At 38.3% G+C, this 15,627-nt stretch overlaps 1 protein-coding gene across 13 annotated transcripts in view; it reads right to left on the bottom strand.

Annotated features, from left to right (window-relative positions):
* Positions 1–15,627, bottom strand: part of HDAC9 (histone deacetylase 9) — a 1,049,156-nt gene that overhangs the window by 286,243 nt on the left and 747,286 nt on the right. For all 13 annotated transcript variants that reach the window (XM_070787186.1, XM_070787187.1, XM_070787178.1 and 10 more), the window contains one exon: positions 9,097–9,230. In XM_070787186.1, coding sequence (XP_070643287.1) covers positions 9,097–9,230 — 134 coding nt within the window. The remainder of the gene's footprint in view (positions 1–9,096; positions 9,231–15,627) is intronic.

Raw genomic sequence — 15,627 nt, 5'->3', positions numbered from 1 at the left:
TTGTTCCATGTCCAGTTCTAACTGTTGCTTCTTGACCTGCATACAAATTTCTCAAGAGGCAGGTCAGGTGGTCTGGTATTCCCATCTCTTGAAGAATTTTCCAGTTTATTGTGATCCACACAGTCAAAGGCTTTGGCATAGTCAATAAAGCAGAAATAGATGTTTTTCTGGAACTCTCTTGCTTTTTCCATGATCCAGCGGATGTTGGCAATTTGATTTCTGGTTCCTCTGCCTTTTCTAAAACCAGCTTGAACATCTGGACCTTCACAGTTCACGTATTGCTGAAGCCTGGCTTGGAGAATTTTGAGCATTACTTTACTAGCATGTGAGATGAGTACAATTGTGCGGTAGTTTGAGCATTCTTTGGCATTGCCTTTCTTTGGGATTGGAATGAAAACTGACCTTTTCCAGTCCTGTGGCCACTGCTGAGTTTTCCAAATTTGCTGGCGTATTGAGTGCAGCACTTTCACATCATCATCTTTCAGGATTTGGAATAGCTCCACTGGAATTCTATCACCTCCACTAGCTTTGTTCATAGTGATGCTTTCTAAGGCCCACTTGACGTCACATTCCAGGATGTCTGGCTCTAGGTCAGTGATCACACCATTGTGATTATCTGGGTCATGAAGATCTTTTTTGTACAGTTCTTTTTTTTTTTTTTTTTTTTTTTAAATCTTCCAATTTTATTTTATTTTTAAACTTTACATAATTGTATTAGTTTTGCCAAATATCAAAATGAATCCGCCACAGGTATACATGTGTTCCCCATCCCGAACCCTCCTCCCTCCCCATACCATCCCTCTGGGCCGTCCCAGTGCACCAGCCCCAAGCATCCAGCATCATGCATCGAACCTGGACTGGCAACTCGTTTCCTACATGATATTTTACATGTTTCATTGCCATTCTCCCAAATCTTCCCACCCTCTCCCTCTCCCACAGAGTCCATAAGACTGTTCTATACATCAGTGTCTCTTTTGTTGTCTCGTACACTGGGTTATTGTTACCATCTTTCTAAATTCCATATATATGCGTTAGAATACTGTATTTATGTTTTTCCTTCTGGCTTACTTCACTCTGTATAATAGGCTCCAGTTTCATCCACCTCATTAGAACTGTTTCAAAAGTATTCTTTTTAATGGCTGAGTAATACTCCATTGTGTATATGTACCACAGCTTTCTTATCCATTCATCTGCTGATGGACATCTAGGTTGCTTCCATGTCTTGGCTATTATAAACAGTGCTGCGATGAACATTGGGGTACACATGTCTCTTTCCCTTCTGGTTTCCTCAGTGTGTATGCCCAGCAGTGGGGTTGCTGGATCATAAGGCAGTTCTATTTCCAGTTTTTTAAGGAATCTCCACACTGTTCTCCATAGTGGCTGTACTAGTTTGCATTCCCACCAACAGTGTAAGAGGGTTCCCTTTTCTCCACACCCTCTCCAGCATTTATTATTTGTAGACTTTTGGATCGCAGCCATTCTGACTGGTGTGAAATGGTACCTCATAGTGGTTTTGATTTGCATTTCTCTGATAATGAGTGATGTTGAGCATCTTTTCATGTGTTTGTTAGCCATCTGTATGTCTTCTTTGGAGAAATGTCTCTTTAGTTCTTTGGCCCATTTTTTGATTGGGTCGTTTATTTTTCTGGAGTTGAGCTGTAGGAGTTGCTTGTATATTTTTGAGATTAGTTGTTTGTCGGTTGCTTCATTTGCTATTATTTTCTCCCATTCTGAAGGCTGTCTTTTCACCTTGCTAATAGTTTCCTTTGATGTGCAGAAGCTTTTAAGGTTAATTAGGTCCCATTTGTTTATTTTTGCTTTTATTTCCAATATTCTGGGAGGTGGGTCATAGAGGATCCTGCTGTGATGTATGTCGGCGAGTGTTTTGCCTATGTTCTCCTCTAGGAGTTTTATAGTTTCTGGTCTTACGTTTAGATCTTTAATCCATTTTGAGTTTATTTTTGTGTATGGTGTTAGAAAGTGGTCCAGTTTCATTCTTTTACAAGTGGTTGACCAGATTTCCCAGCACCACTTGTTAAAGAGATTATCTTTAATCCATTGTATATTCTTGCCTCCTTTGTCGAAGATAAGGTGTCCATATGTGCGTGGATTTATCTCTGGGCTTTCTATTTTATTCCATTGATCAATATTTCTGTCTTTGTGCCAGTACCATACTGTCTTGATAACTGTGGCTTTGTAGTAGAGCCTGAAGTCAGGTAGGTTGATTCCTCCAGTTCCATTCTTCTTTCTCAAGATCGCTTTGGCTATTCGAGGTTTTTTGTATTTCCATACAAATTGTGAAATTATTTGTTCTAGCTCTGTGAAGAATACTGTTGGTAGCTTGATAGGGATTGCGTTGAATCTATAAATTGCTTTGGGTAGTATACTCATTTTCACTATATTGATTCTTCCAATCCATGAACATGGTATATTTCTCCATCTATTAGTGTCCTCTGTACAGTTCTTCTGTGTATTCTTGCCATCTCTTCTTAATATCTTCTGATTCTGTTAGGTCCATACCATTTCTGTCCTTTATCAAGCCCATCTTTGCATGAAATGTTCGTTTGGTATATCTGATTTTCTTGAAGAGATCTCTAGTCTTTCCCATTCTGTTGTTTTCCTCTATTTCTTTGCATTGATTGCTGAGGAAGCCTTTTTTTTTTAATCTCTCCTTGCTATTCTTTGGAACTCTGCATTCAGATGTTTATATCTTTCCTTTTCTCCTTTGCTTTTCACTTCTCTTCTTTTCACAGCTATTTATAAGGCCTCCCCAGACAGTCATTTTGTTTTTTCACATTTCTTTTCCATGGGATGGTCTTGATCCCTGTCTCCTGTACAATGTCACGAACCTCATTCCATAGCTCATCAGGCACTCTATCTATCAGATCTAGGCCCTTAAATCTATTTCTCACTTCCACTGTATAATCATAAGGGATTTGATTCAGGTCATACCCGAATGGTCTAGTGGTTTTCCTTACTTTCCTCAATTTAAGTCTGAATTTGGCAATAAGGAGTTCACGGTCTGAGCCACAGTCAGCTCCTGGTCTTTTTTTTGCTGATTGTATAGAGCTTCTCCATCTTTGGCTGCAAAGAATATAATCAATCTGGTTTAAGTGTTGACCATCTGGTGATGTCCATGTGTAGAGTCTTCTCTTGTGTTGTTGAAAGAGGGTGTTTGTTATGACCAGTGCATTTTCTTGGCAAAACTCTATTAGTCTTTGCCCTGCTTCATTCCGTGCAAAAAGTTTACTAAAACTTTGTCCCCCCTCAACCAAAGAAAGTGCTATGTTTCAAATTAACTTCTCAGCCATCCAGTTTCAAGTGTTATTAGAACTGGAAGAGATCCTAGCCAATATCCTGCCTAACGCTCTCATCTCACACATGGGAAAACCAAAGATCACTAAGGTTTAAATGATTTGACAAAAGTACACAGATAATTAATGGCAGGACTAAGGTCAACTCTAATGCTGAACAATAGCTTTGAAGGAATCCATTCTGATTAATTTTCTACCTTGATAAATGAAATAATACATAAGTTTGATTTGTGGATCAGACTATCACTTAAAAATAAAGAAGCTCTCTTAACGTTTTCAGATTGCCAACTATTCTATCCTGTACACTGTTTAATTGTAAAATTGACTACTTCATTGGTTTCGGAAAGCGTGTTTGCTCTGTATGTCAGAGCAATTGAGACTCCCTACCTTCTGTCCCAGTGAAATTATAACCCTAGTTGACAAAGGAACTTAAATACAGCTTGATGGAGGGCAAGCTCATCTTAAGGTCTGATATACTTGCTCCTTTGTTCTCCAATATATAACGTTTCCTCCTCTGTCTCTTGCTCAAAGGGCCTCTCCGATGTTGTCGGGATCATAGAGACAGCTGACCACAGCCTTTCTCCTTGTATTCCTTCCCAAAGCTCAATCAACGAGTCTTTAAAAATCACTGTCAGTATATAACTAGTGACTCGAAACCCCTTCAAAGTGTGCAGTGACATATTTATTTGTGTGATCATTTGATTACCGTCTGATTATCTCACCAAACTGTAACAGCCTTGAGACATGGGTTCTATCTACTCAGTATTCTATCTCCAGCTCCAAACACAGGAGCCTGGGAAATGAAAATTCTTGATAAAGACTGCTGAAGGGATAGATCACTGTTCTCAAAGTGTGGTACCCAGATCAGCAATATCAGGATTGCACAGACACACTGAAGAAATACAAATTCTGGACTGCCACACCAGTAGCACCTCACTCCTGCTGAATCTGAAACTCTGGGGCTAGAGCCCAACAATTCGTATCTCAACATTCTCTCAGGTGATTCTGACATAAGCTAACATTTAAGCATCCCTAAAATCAATCAACAAATGCCACTGAGCTAGCCACAGGATTCTCCTCATGCTCAGCTCTATGTCCCCAGAGCTCTGTCAATTTCACCCAATAACTACGGGTGGCTACACAGACCTGGCAGGAAAATGCTGAAAGACGGCAACTGCTCTCAGGATACCGAGAAACAACATACTGACCCAGCTGGTGTGTTATATTTCTAGTCTACTATATCCTTTTCTATAAAATCTAAGAAACTTTCTCTCTTTTGAGACAACTAAGTTCTTGTTTTTCACAACTAAGAGACGAATTTGTGCACACTGCTAAGGAGAGAGCAGTGACCTACACACCAGGGCCAGTTCTCAAACCCCTGGCATCCCGGACACAAGTTTTCACTCTCAGGAATGCATGATTTAGACACAACCAAGGAATAGATGTGGATTTTAAATTCCTCTTAGTCCTACCTAGACAACTTAGAAAGGCCTGATTCTCCTTATGTCCTTGGGCTATAAATATTCATTAACACTCAGGATAGAACCTAACTTCTCTTGGAGTTAATAAGTAACGTCTAAGTAACGTCTAATTAGAAGACACTTCTAATTGTTGGGACTTCCCTGGTAGCTTAGTGGCTAAGACTCCACACACTCAATGCAAGGGTCCCAGGTTTAATCCCTAGTCAGAGAACTAGCTTCCACGTGCCATAACTAAAGATGCTACATACTGCAATTAAAAGTCAGTGCAGACAAATACACAAACATATGTTAAAAAAAGAAACACATTGTCATTGGCCTTGATCGCTTTAGAAGCCTCATAAACACTAACTAGGAAGCTTGTTAATACAGGAAACTTCCTGCCTCTTCAACCAGATAATGTACCCACAACAGATCCAACCAGGCTTCCGGGGTGGCATAAGTGGTAAAAGAACTTGCCTACCAATGCAGGAGATGTAAGAGACATGGGTTCGATCCCTAAGTCAGGAAGATCCCCTGGAGGAGGAAATGGCAACCCACTCCAGTGTTCTTGCCTAGAGAATCCCAGGGACAGAGGAATCTGGTGGGCCACAGTCCATGGGGTCGCACAGAGTCAGACATGACTGAAGCGACTTAGCATGCAGACATGGGTCCAACCACTTGCCAATTACAGTGTGCTTTTCTCCTGGCTTTTCAGAAACCGAGTGTAATAAGTTTTGCTGAATCGCTAAAAGGTTTGTTGTATGTCTGTTTGGGGTTGCCCCGCACACAGCATTGACATTTTCAAAATAATTTAGAGGGAAAGGCTAGCATCTTTGCAAGTAATATATTTTAAAATGTGTATATTATAATTAACTTGTCAAATCAAACTCTTTAAAAGAAAATCCACAACAAACATGCATCAATTATTTCAGCTGCAGTCACTGGGGAGAGTACTGGCTAAGGAAATAGATACTACTGTTTCCAAGTGAGCTAAAATAGCCTAGAACAACCTCTGTATGTTCCCTTTTCCCTCCCCCCTACTTCTCATAGAAACAATGAGGAAGAAAAAATAAGTCACGTTTCTTTTGCTTGTATGTATTATCCCTTTTGTTACTGCTATACATGAAAGTCTCTAGAGATAGGCTATATTATTTTACTTAATAATCATTTTTAAAATTCCACTTTGAATACTTCTCAAGTTATTCACACAAGCCAAAGGAATATTAAATTCCTAGGTGTCTTAAAGTTAGTGATGGGTTCTTAATGGCTTTAGAAATTTCACTGCACATTTTGGATTGGACCAGTTCAAGTCACAGATATTTTCATAACACAGGAGCAAATAAATACACATGCGCAACAACCGCATCACTTCGGAAAGCAAACCCCTGACAAACTGCTCCTCAGCTACGTTAGGAAAAGGGGCTTCTGTTTGCATTATTGAAGTTTTGGATGCGACTTTTGTGCTTGGTCTTCGTTAAAAGCCAGTCTGCTGATCTGGGCTTTCAAGAACATTATTTGTTAATTGCATGACTGTTTGCTAGTATGCTGCGTGCCCACATGCTTGGTGTATCTGACTCTTTGGGACACCATGGACTGTAGCCTGCCAGTCTCCTCTGTCCACAGGACTTCCTAGGCAAGAATACCGGAATGGGTTGCCACTTCCTCTTCCAGGGGGACTTCTCGACCCAGGAAGTGATTGAACTCAGGGATTGAACCCATGTCCTGCATTGGCAGGCAGATTCTTTACCACTGAGACCTCAGGAAAGCCGTTGATTATTTGCTACAGAGACACTTATTTAGCTGACTGAACTGGAATAGACCCACTCATTTTTGTCAACCATACAGTCTCTGGGCTTCCCTTATAGCTCAGCTGGTAAAAGAATCTGCCTGCAATGCAGGAGACCTGGGTTTGATCTCTGGGTTGGGAAGATTCCTTGGAAAAGGGAAAGGCTACCCACTCCAGTATTCTGGCCTGGAGAATTCCATGGACTGTACAGTCCATGGGGTCACAGAGAGTCACGGTCCTTCTAGTATTTCATCTTGGGTCTGACACACATCAGTTAGTGCTGCGTATAAGTTGAACTTCATGGTTTCAAATAATACAAGACCAAAAGAATGTGATGCACCAGGAACTGGAAAAAAAAGAAAGACTGATGAGAAACAGATAACAAACTTCTAAAATTTTAAGACCAGTATGAATCATATTACATCCCATTTACTTCTGTACTTTGCTGCTTGTATAAACAGTGTTCCTTCAGGTAAAAGGCTGAAGGAGACCACAGCCTAACAGCACACTGAAGCCGTGATTGGGCACTGCTTATCTGGAGTGGTGGAGGCTCGGCTTCAGCACATAACAAAGACTGGAAAGTGACAAAATGCACACAGCAGCGCCTCAGCTTACGAAAGCACAGAGAGACTGCCAAGCTAGAAAACATCTGTAATAGATGCAAAGGTGAGACACGAACGCTCTCATGAATAAATACCCATAAGGCCAATCTACTACAAAGAAGTCTCCTGGATGGTTTACTTCACCGGCTTCATATCGGATTGTGCAGACTCTAATAGAGTGATCTGGCTTCCAACCTGCATTATCAAAAACAATGATATAACTCTAAAATTTACCAAAGAATATGAAGCTTTCTGCCGCATAACATGGGTGCTACTGGCAAAATAGGAATCATAGACTTTCACTCAAGAAAGAACCATAGAAATAAATCTAGCTGAAATTCTTTCACTTCTGAGTTTCTAGGTAAAGGATACACTTACTGAAAAGCAGAACTCTAAATATGAAGGGTATTTGATAATTCTATTACCAACATATAATAAAACTTGTGAAACTAAATCTGTATACACTACTCTGGCATATTCATTCACAATATCGAGACTGCTTAATGACCCATCAACATTATCTGTGTTTTGATGTAAAGAAAATGACCATTTAATTCCCCTGTAAGACAAGATACATAGTTCATCTCCAAAAGAGAAAAGTCAATAAAGAATTTATCCTTAGAAGTGAACACATTGAATGAATGAATGACTTTGCATCTTCCAAAGTCAGTTATTTTTGCCACTCTGAAGAGAAAAAAGATCATACAGAACTAACACTCATTATCAAATAGAATCAAGTGTACTTGACTTTGACATCTTTATTTCCACTGAAATATTTTACAGGTTCACTCTAAAGTAAATTGGCTTTGAATAGAATTTTCTTGACCACATTTTCGGGTGTTAAAATCATTTAATTCAAAAGTAGTCGCAAGAGACTGTCTTTATCACTATTCACTATTTTAAGAATAGTGAATTTAATATGGTTTCAGTGTTATTAGTTTCCTCATGACATAACTATGGTCAAAATATTATCCACTTTCATGTTTCCCAAATTGATGAGAGCTAGAGTTCCTTCATGGCTCTTATAGAGAAGGGCAAAGGAACCAAATAGTAATACGTAGGAACCAAATAGTAATATGTCAACTGATCAGACTATAAGAATAGGGACCATGTTTGTCTAGTGAAATTCCGTAACTCTAGTCCCTAGAACACATCTGAAACATAATATAGATGCAGGAAAAAGTGCTTTTGATCCATAAATGCTAAGGTAATGTAAAATAACACATCGAGGATATTTTTCTTTTAAAAAAGTTTAGACTCAAATATAGACTGTTACTGGATCTTAAGCAACAATGGACATTTATAGCAGCTAAATCAACCAACTGCTGGTTGTTACATATTTTACAAATTTGACAAAGGGAGCCTTTCTGACCTGATATCTTTTAAACGGTTCAATAAGCCAGAATTTTCTAAATAAAACATAAGACTCACAAGAATCTACAGAAATGAGTCTAAACGCCAATAAAAAGAAGTGACTTTCTGGTAATCTTTTAAAACTGTTAAGAGACAGTTATCTTTTAAAACTATTCCATTTCCATGAGGCAACATTGGCACATATGAGTTCAGAGCATTGCTTACAGTAAGAAATAACAACTATGCAGCCCCTAACTGTTTGTGAAGAGCTTCTCAGAAAATTAACTCAATAAACGATACCTACTGGAAACAAGAAGAGTTCCGTGTGTACAAAAAAAACCCCAGAACACTACAGTAATGGCACACACATCAGGCAGCTGCTCAGCCCGTCAGCGCAGACTGAGTCCCCACTGTGTGCCCAGCCCAGTGTCAGGTTATATGTTACTGGTGTCCATGATGGTTCATCAATCACGGTGTTGGTGCTACAGAGTTAACATTTTTCTACAACTACCCAAATGAATACTGGCCTCTTTACATGATTTATTTAAGTAAGTAAAAGAGTGTGGCCAATTCAGGATTACCTCACATTTATTTAGCAGCCCAGTTTCTTGCAGCCGTGACCAGATGCTCTGTATTCGTCCAGCATGCTCAGGGTGGGTGGTGGAATTGCCACAAATGCACTGGTGTTTCAGCATCAAAGGATCATAGGCAATTCCTTTAGGACAAAGAAAACACAACACAAGATGAGTAATGAGCACAAGTTACATGACAATATGATTACTCAAAAAAGGGCATTCTTTTCCAAATAAATGTACAAACAGAGAAATAATACATATCCACAAGTTTCCTGGAAGCACATAAGAACTATTTAGTTCTATGGGTCTGGATATATATGCAAAAAAAAGTCAACTCATGAATTAGTCAGAATCAGACCCTAGGCTTACCAAGTAAATCTGTAAAGTAAAAAAGGTGATGATATTTGAGAAACTGCAGGTTAAAAACCAATACTGCAATTTTACCAGTATCTTAAATCACTATGGAGTATTTTTAGACAGATAATTCAATTCAGCAGAGGTTTCAATTTTATCAGTGAATCCACAAAATGAGCTCTTTAAAGTGTGATTTTATTTCACGAGTAAGTCTTGCCATAGTTTAGGTCATGTTATATCTGTAACAAACTGGGTTTCCAACTACTTGCCTATTCATATGCTTATTAATTCCTTCAAAGTTGTGCAGAAAGAGTTTCTTTTCTGCTTACTGTGCTTCTCTCATAATTTATGTCAATCTATAAGTAATACAGATACTATAGTTTTTAATGATGCTAAAGCTGAAACTCCAGTACTTTGGCCACCTCATGCAAAGAGTTGACTCATTGGAAAAGACTCTGATGCTGGGAGGGATTGGGGGCAGGAGAAGAAGGGGACGACAGAGGGTGAGATGGCTGGACGGCATCACCGACTCGATGGACGTGAGTTTGAGTAAACTCCGGGAGTTGGTGATAGACAGGGAGGCCTGGCATGCTGCAATTCATGGGGTTGCAAAGAGTTGGACACGACTGAGCGACTGAACTTAACTGATAGTTTTTAAAATATTGTGGAACATTTGAAGTGTTTCTTAAAAAAAATAAGTCAGTAGCAATATCTTTAGTAGAAATCACATAGACACAACAAAATCTGCATTTAAATTATCATGAGTTAACACATTTCATGTTTCAGAGCCTCTGATGTGAAAGATTTCATACACATTTGATGAAATGAACTATTAGGCATATACAAGGTAGGGCTCTTTAAAGAAACAAATTAGATGATAATTATTATAAAAAGATTTCCACCCTTAACCCTATTCCTTGGGGGGAAAACATGTTATTTACAAAACTGCCTGATGTAAGAAATTATTTAACCAATGAATTATTCCAATAAATTACCATCAAAATACATTCTCTGGGGGCATAGAATGCAGAAGAGTCCATTATAATAACTTTCTAAATATCTATTCAAGAACAGATAAGTACAAGCAATTAGTGTTATAAAGTAGGTTCAATTAATGCATTTTATTCCCCCTTACATTATTGTGTTAGAAGGATGTTATTCAAGAGGGGAAAATATGTGTCCCTCAGTGTATTAAAATCATGCAGAATGACATGTGTATTTTGAAACCATGTGGCAAAAATTATGTCTAAGAAAAAACTATTTCACTGGTCCAAATAATATCCACTTCTTTCTATTAATTGAAATATAGCCGACATATACAATATTACATTAAATCAGGTGTACTACATAGTGATTTGACATTTTCATACACTGCAAAATGATCACCACAGTAAGTCTAGTAAACATCTGTGCCCATACAAAGCTGTTACAATTTTTTTGTTTGACCAAACCACACAGCATGTGGGACCCTAGTTCTCCAATCAGGGATCAAAGCTGTGCCCCGCAGAGTGCAAGCATAGTCTTAACCACTGGACCGCCAGGGAAGTCCCTACTACAGTTCTTTTACTATATCCCTTGTACCTTGTTATTACGTTGCCATGGCTTATTTATTTTACAACTGGAGGCCTGTATCTCTTAATCCCCTTCACCTATTTGGCCCAGCTCTCCAGCCGCCTTCCCTCTGGCATCTACACAATTGAGTACGCTGTCACTTCGCTTTGTTTTATTTCTTAGACTCCAGATCTGACTATACAGATTTTAGTTTATACAGTATTTATCTTTGTCTGACTTGTGATGCCCTCTAAGTATGTAATATTGATTCTTAAGACACAAATGGCTTCAGAATCCCTCCACACGCCCCCAAATCTCATATTTTCATCTTCAGGGCTGATCTCCCTCCTGAGCGGTATACACTTGAACACTCATCTAAATCGCCCATCTAAAATCTCCATTTGGATGTCTCCTAGTTTTCATAAAATAGAAATATCGTATTTGAGCTCATAATCTTAAGCTTCACATACCGTTTCTCATTTCAGTGAAGGATATCACCACCACTGCTCACGTAAGAAATCTTACTGTCCTTTTGACACTCTCTCTCCAATAAACCAACAAGTAATGTCTATTTTTCCCTGGAAGATGCATACTAACTCTCTTATCTCCAATGCTGAAACCATACAATCCAAGGTACTATTATCTTTAATCTGAACTCCTGAGATAGCCCTGTAATGGCTATCTGACTTTCATTCTACTCTATTTGCCACTTAAGAGTCACTACCTTTGCTTCAGTCCTTTGGTGACTTCAAAGATATGAAACGAGTTGCCAGTCCAGGTTTGATGCACGATACTGGATGCTTGGGGCTGGTGCACTGGGACGACCCAGAGGGATGGTACGGGGAGGGAGGAGGGAGGAGGGTTCAGGATGGGGAACACGTGTATACCTGTGGCAGATTCATGTTGATGTATGGCAAAACCAATACAATATTGTAAAGTTAAAAAATAAAAAATAAATAAATAAAAAGAAAAAAAAAAAAAAGATGAGGTTAAATTTCTCCAGGCAGCACAGACACGCCTGTCCCCACCTCTCCAGCTTCATCTCATACTTCCCTGCCTTGATCTTTATTTCTCCCACAAAGGTTTACTTTACCTTCTAGTTTTCAAAAGACTCAAAATCACACGTGCCTTGGGATCTTCATACATGCTGTTCCATCTATGCCAAAAATTCTGCCTTCTGGCCCCCTTCGCTCAGCTAATACCTACTCATTCTTCAAGATTGTCTCAATGTCACTTCCTCAATAAAGCATTGCTCGGTTCAGTTCAGTCGCTCAGTCATGTCAGACTCTTTGCAACCCCATGAATTGTGGCACGCCAGGCCTCCCTGTCCACCACCAACTCCCGAAGCCTACCCAAACTCATGTCCATCAAGTGGGTGATGCCATCCAGCCATCTCATCCTCTGTTGTCCCTGTCTCCTCTTGCCCTCAATCCCTCCCAGCATCAGGGTCCTTTCCAATGAGTCACTCATAGCATCTTCTAGGTCTTCTTTGTAACATTTAGTACAATTCTATAATTGGTGTATAATCTTGTTAATTGGTTATTTTCTTTACTATCTGTACAACACAGACTAGAGTTATATTGTTTACCTCTGAACTCTTAGTGTCTATAAATATGCTGGGAAAACAGTAGATTCTCAAGTGTAATTTTAATAAATGAGTGAAAAACATGAATAAATGAATTGATGGGATAACTAGGTCAGATATCTCCATCAATTATAAAAACCTTTCTTGATGAACCTACTTGGTGGACCTCATTGGTAGTTTTTATAGACTAATTTCTTTTGTATTACATGCCTTATCTTCTTCCTGGTGAAAGTGAAGTGAAAGTGTTAGCCACTCAGTTGTGTCCTATTCTTTGTGACCCCATGGACTGTAGCTTGCCAGGCTCCTCTGTCCATGGAATTCTCCAGGCAAGAATACCGGAGTGGGTTGCCATTCCCTTCTCCAGGGGATCTTCCCCACCCAGGGATCAAACCTGGGCCTCCTGCATTGCAGGCAAATTCTTTACCATCTGAGCCACAAGGACATCTTATCTTCCTACCAGTAGGTGCCTCGAACACAAGCATTTATTATACTCATTATATTTATACATGGAATTTTATACAAAAAATAGATGAATAAATATTTTTAAATAAAGCTGAAAGAGAGAAAAGAGGAAGGCAGGAAAAAAAAAGTAAGCAGGCATAAAAAGCAACATTCACAATACGACAATACATTAGACACATCTGCACAACTCAGATATATCAAGTATTTATGAGTTGCTATTACATAACAGGAACTGCTGAACATATTTTCTACCAGTTTTGTACTGCATAAAAGATATATTAATGATTAACATGGAAACATAAAATATAGCATTTCCCTCATTTTGAAAACATATTCTTTAAGAATAGAGATTCTAATCATTAGGTTGCTTATTTTTCTCACTATTTCATCTCTTGACCTATCTAACTTCATCTCCATAGTAATCATTTCTCTTAAAACAACAATTTCTCCATTAGCCACTGCAAAAAAAAAAAAAAAAAATGAAACAGGTTATGGTAGCTGAAAATTATTGCCAAGTATCTGGAGATTATAATACAAAGTCCAGGAGCTCTTGGAAAGACATTCGAATTTAAGAGAAAATAAAGTCTGGAACCCAAAACCTCCACCTACTCATCTTAATGATGTAGCAATGAAGAGTTAACAGGTAGACTGCAAGGTGAGACTTAACCTCATCCTTCATCTCCATTTCTTTCATCTTTTTTTTTCCCTTTTCTCCCCTCAAAAACAGAAACTTACAGAGTGAGGAACAAGCCTGCTCTTCTCTTTGGGATTCACATCGAATTCCACTTTTCTTTGACCCTTTAGCCTGTCTAAAGACAGAGATCAACCTGTCTCTTAATCAATGGGACAAGAGTTAAAGCTAGGTTTTGAGAAAATAAATAAAATACACAAACGAGTCTTAACATAAACCTTTACCTGAATTTTAAACTCTAGTTGTTTATTTTCTGCTAAAAAAAAAAAAAACTCTTAAAATTTTTTGATACTTTTTATAAGCTTAGACTTTGTGCTTTCTGTGGCTTTCAGTTTTATTAAATGAGGTAAGTATGTAAAGCTCACAGTGTAGCCTCTTTGCCTTTCCTTAATCATTGCACACAGTTTCTTTAGTTATAGAAAGCATTCATCTCTTTATGTTTCTGCTCAGTCTAATATGACTGTGGGGCCGAGTCCACACTGGTCTATTAGGAAAGCTGAGTTCAGAATCTTTCAACCTAAAACTCCTGATCCCAGCTTCTTAAAATTCAGCTTCATATTGCTTTTCTGGTTAATGCCTGAGGTTCCACACCTTCCCAAGGATTTGCTCAATGACACATACTAAACATCTCGCAGGGCCAAAGGATGGAACCAAGGGCTAAAGCACAGTAAATAAATACACACACACACACACACACACACACACACACACACACACACACACACACACAACATAACTTCCCTAAAGGATGCAGGTTCAGTAAACAGTCACTGAATGCTCTCAATGATCCAGGTAGCAGAAACTTTAATTTATTACATTTAACTTATAACCTAGCAGTAAAGGTAAGGCACTCACAAAGACAATTATATGACATGTATGTTTAAAACTCTGTATGGTAGGTAAAGAAATAAAAAATATAGGGGGCTGAGAAGTCAAAGATGACCTCTTAAGAGTTAAAAAAAAAACTTTAAAAAAATGGATTGCAATTGGTAGGATTACTAAAATGGATAGAAGGAGTTACTTTGAAGCAGGAGTCATTTCTAATAACCTCTAAATCATGTCCAGAACAGCTGTTATACTTTCCATCTATAAGAGAAATCTATCCATAAGGTTTAGAGTTCTAATCTATTTATAAGGTTTATCTTGCCTAATTTTTTCCCCATAAATATACTCTTTATATTCTAACACCTGAATTATTTGTTATAATATCTTTTAATAGGAACACTTAAAGTACCAGATATGACATTTTTAATTATGTGTAAAACTTGATTTATTCAGCAAGCAAATGAAATATACAAAAATAATTGTTTAAAACTTGCTAAACTGTACCTCTGAGTACACAAGGAGCATTTTCTAGACTTAGAGATCTGTTTGTTTATGTAAATCATTTCATCAGCAGCTAAAAAAAGGAAGTGGGTGGGAGAAATTTCACTATAGAGCTTCCAACTACACTATATGAAAGTCTATTAGAACCTGGGAATTAAATTAGGTGTTGCCATTCACTATATAACAGAGGAGGAGGTTCAGGCGGTATGCAAGTTGGCAAAAAGTGAAGTCAAACACAATTCACTACATATTTGCTGGTAAATATCTGCAAAGATGTTTCTATATTCAAGCTTTCAAGAATGAGTGAACACAAGGGAAACCATTAAAAAAAAAAGCACCCTACAGACTAGCAGAAAATATTTACAAATCATACAACCAACAAGGGAATAATTTCCAAAATATACATACAGCTCAATAACAACAAACAAAAAAACAATTAAAAAAATGGGCTGAACCCCTAAATAGACATTTCTATAAAGGACGCATCCAGATGGCTACCAGGCATATGAAAAGATTCTCAACATCACTAACTAATAAAAAATGCAAACCAAAATTACAGAGAGGTATT

The sequence above is a fragment of the Bos indicus genome, chromosome 4 (assembly GCF_029378745.1).
Source record: "Bos indicus isolate NIAB-ARS_2022 breed Sahiwal x Tharparkar chromosome 4, NIAB-ARS_B.indTharparkar_mat_pri_1.0, whole genome shotgun sequence".
NCBI classification, from domain to species: Eukaryota; Metazoa; Chordata; class Mammalia; order Artiodactyla; family Bovidae; genus Bos; species Bos indicus.
This window is presented reverse-complemented; position numbering and strand designations above follow the sequence as displayed.